General features: G+C 37.6%; 1 protein-coding gene across 1 annotated transcript in view; it reads left to right on the forward strand.

Annotated features, from left to right (window-relative positions):
* The window catches only part of LOC119581936 (zinc finger protein 37-like), a 9705-nt gene that overhangs the window by 7303 nt on the left and 1979 nt on the right, over positions 1 to 423 (forward strand). Inside the window, exon 4 of the mRNA XM_037930108.1 lies at positions 103 to 259. Within this exon, the coding sequence (XP_037786036.1) occupies positions 103 to 259 (157 nt within the window). The remainder of the gene's footprint in view (positions 1 to 102; positions 260 to 423) is intronic.

Here is a 423-nt window from a genome sequence, read left to right on the forward strand (position 1 = left end):
AGTGATTTTTATTATCATCATTTTTATCTCAACTTGTGTTGGCATTATTCCATAAACAATAAAAGTATGATCTAATCAGATAAATTCATATTCAAACTCCAGGTGCCCAACTTGTGAAAAGGATAGTGACAGTTTGGGCAAATTCTTTGACCACTTGACCAAAGGACCATGTATGTTCCGATGCCCCGACTGCAGTCTTGTTTATGTAACACAAGATAAACTACAGAAGCATCGATCCTCTTTACATCCTACCTTAGAAGTAAGTAGAAAGTAACTACACCATCAGTTTATCTCAAGTAATCATGTAGTTCCAACTTTGACATGGGTACCTGCTGCCTGCAGCTGGTACCCATGTCCAGCATGTCCAGTATATCCAGCATTAATTAGGTTAAAGTCTTCACCTTGAGTGACAAATAAACCTTT

Source organism: Penaeus monodon, chromosome 15 (assembly GCF_015228065.2).
Source record: "Penaeus monodon isolate SGIC_2016 chromosome 15, NSTDA_Pmon_1, whole genome shotgun sequence".
NCBI lineage: Eukaryota > Metazoa > Arthropoda > Malacostraca > Decapoda > Penaeidae > Penaeus > Penaeus monodon.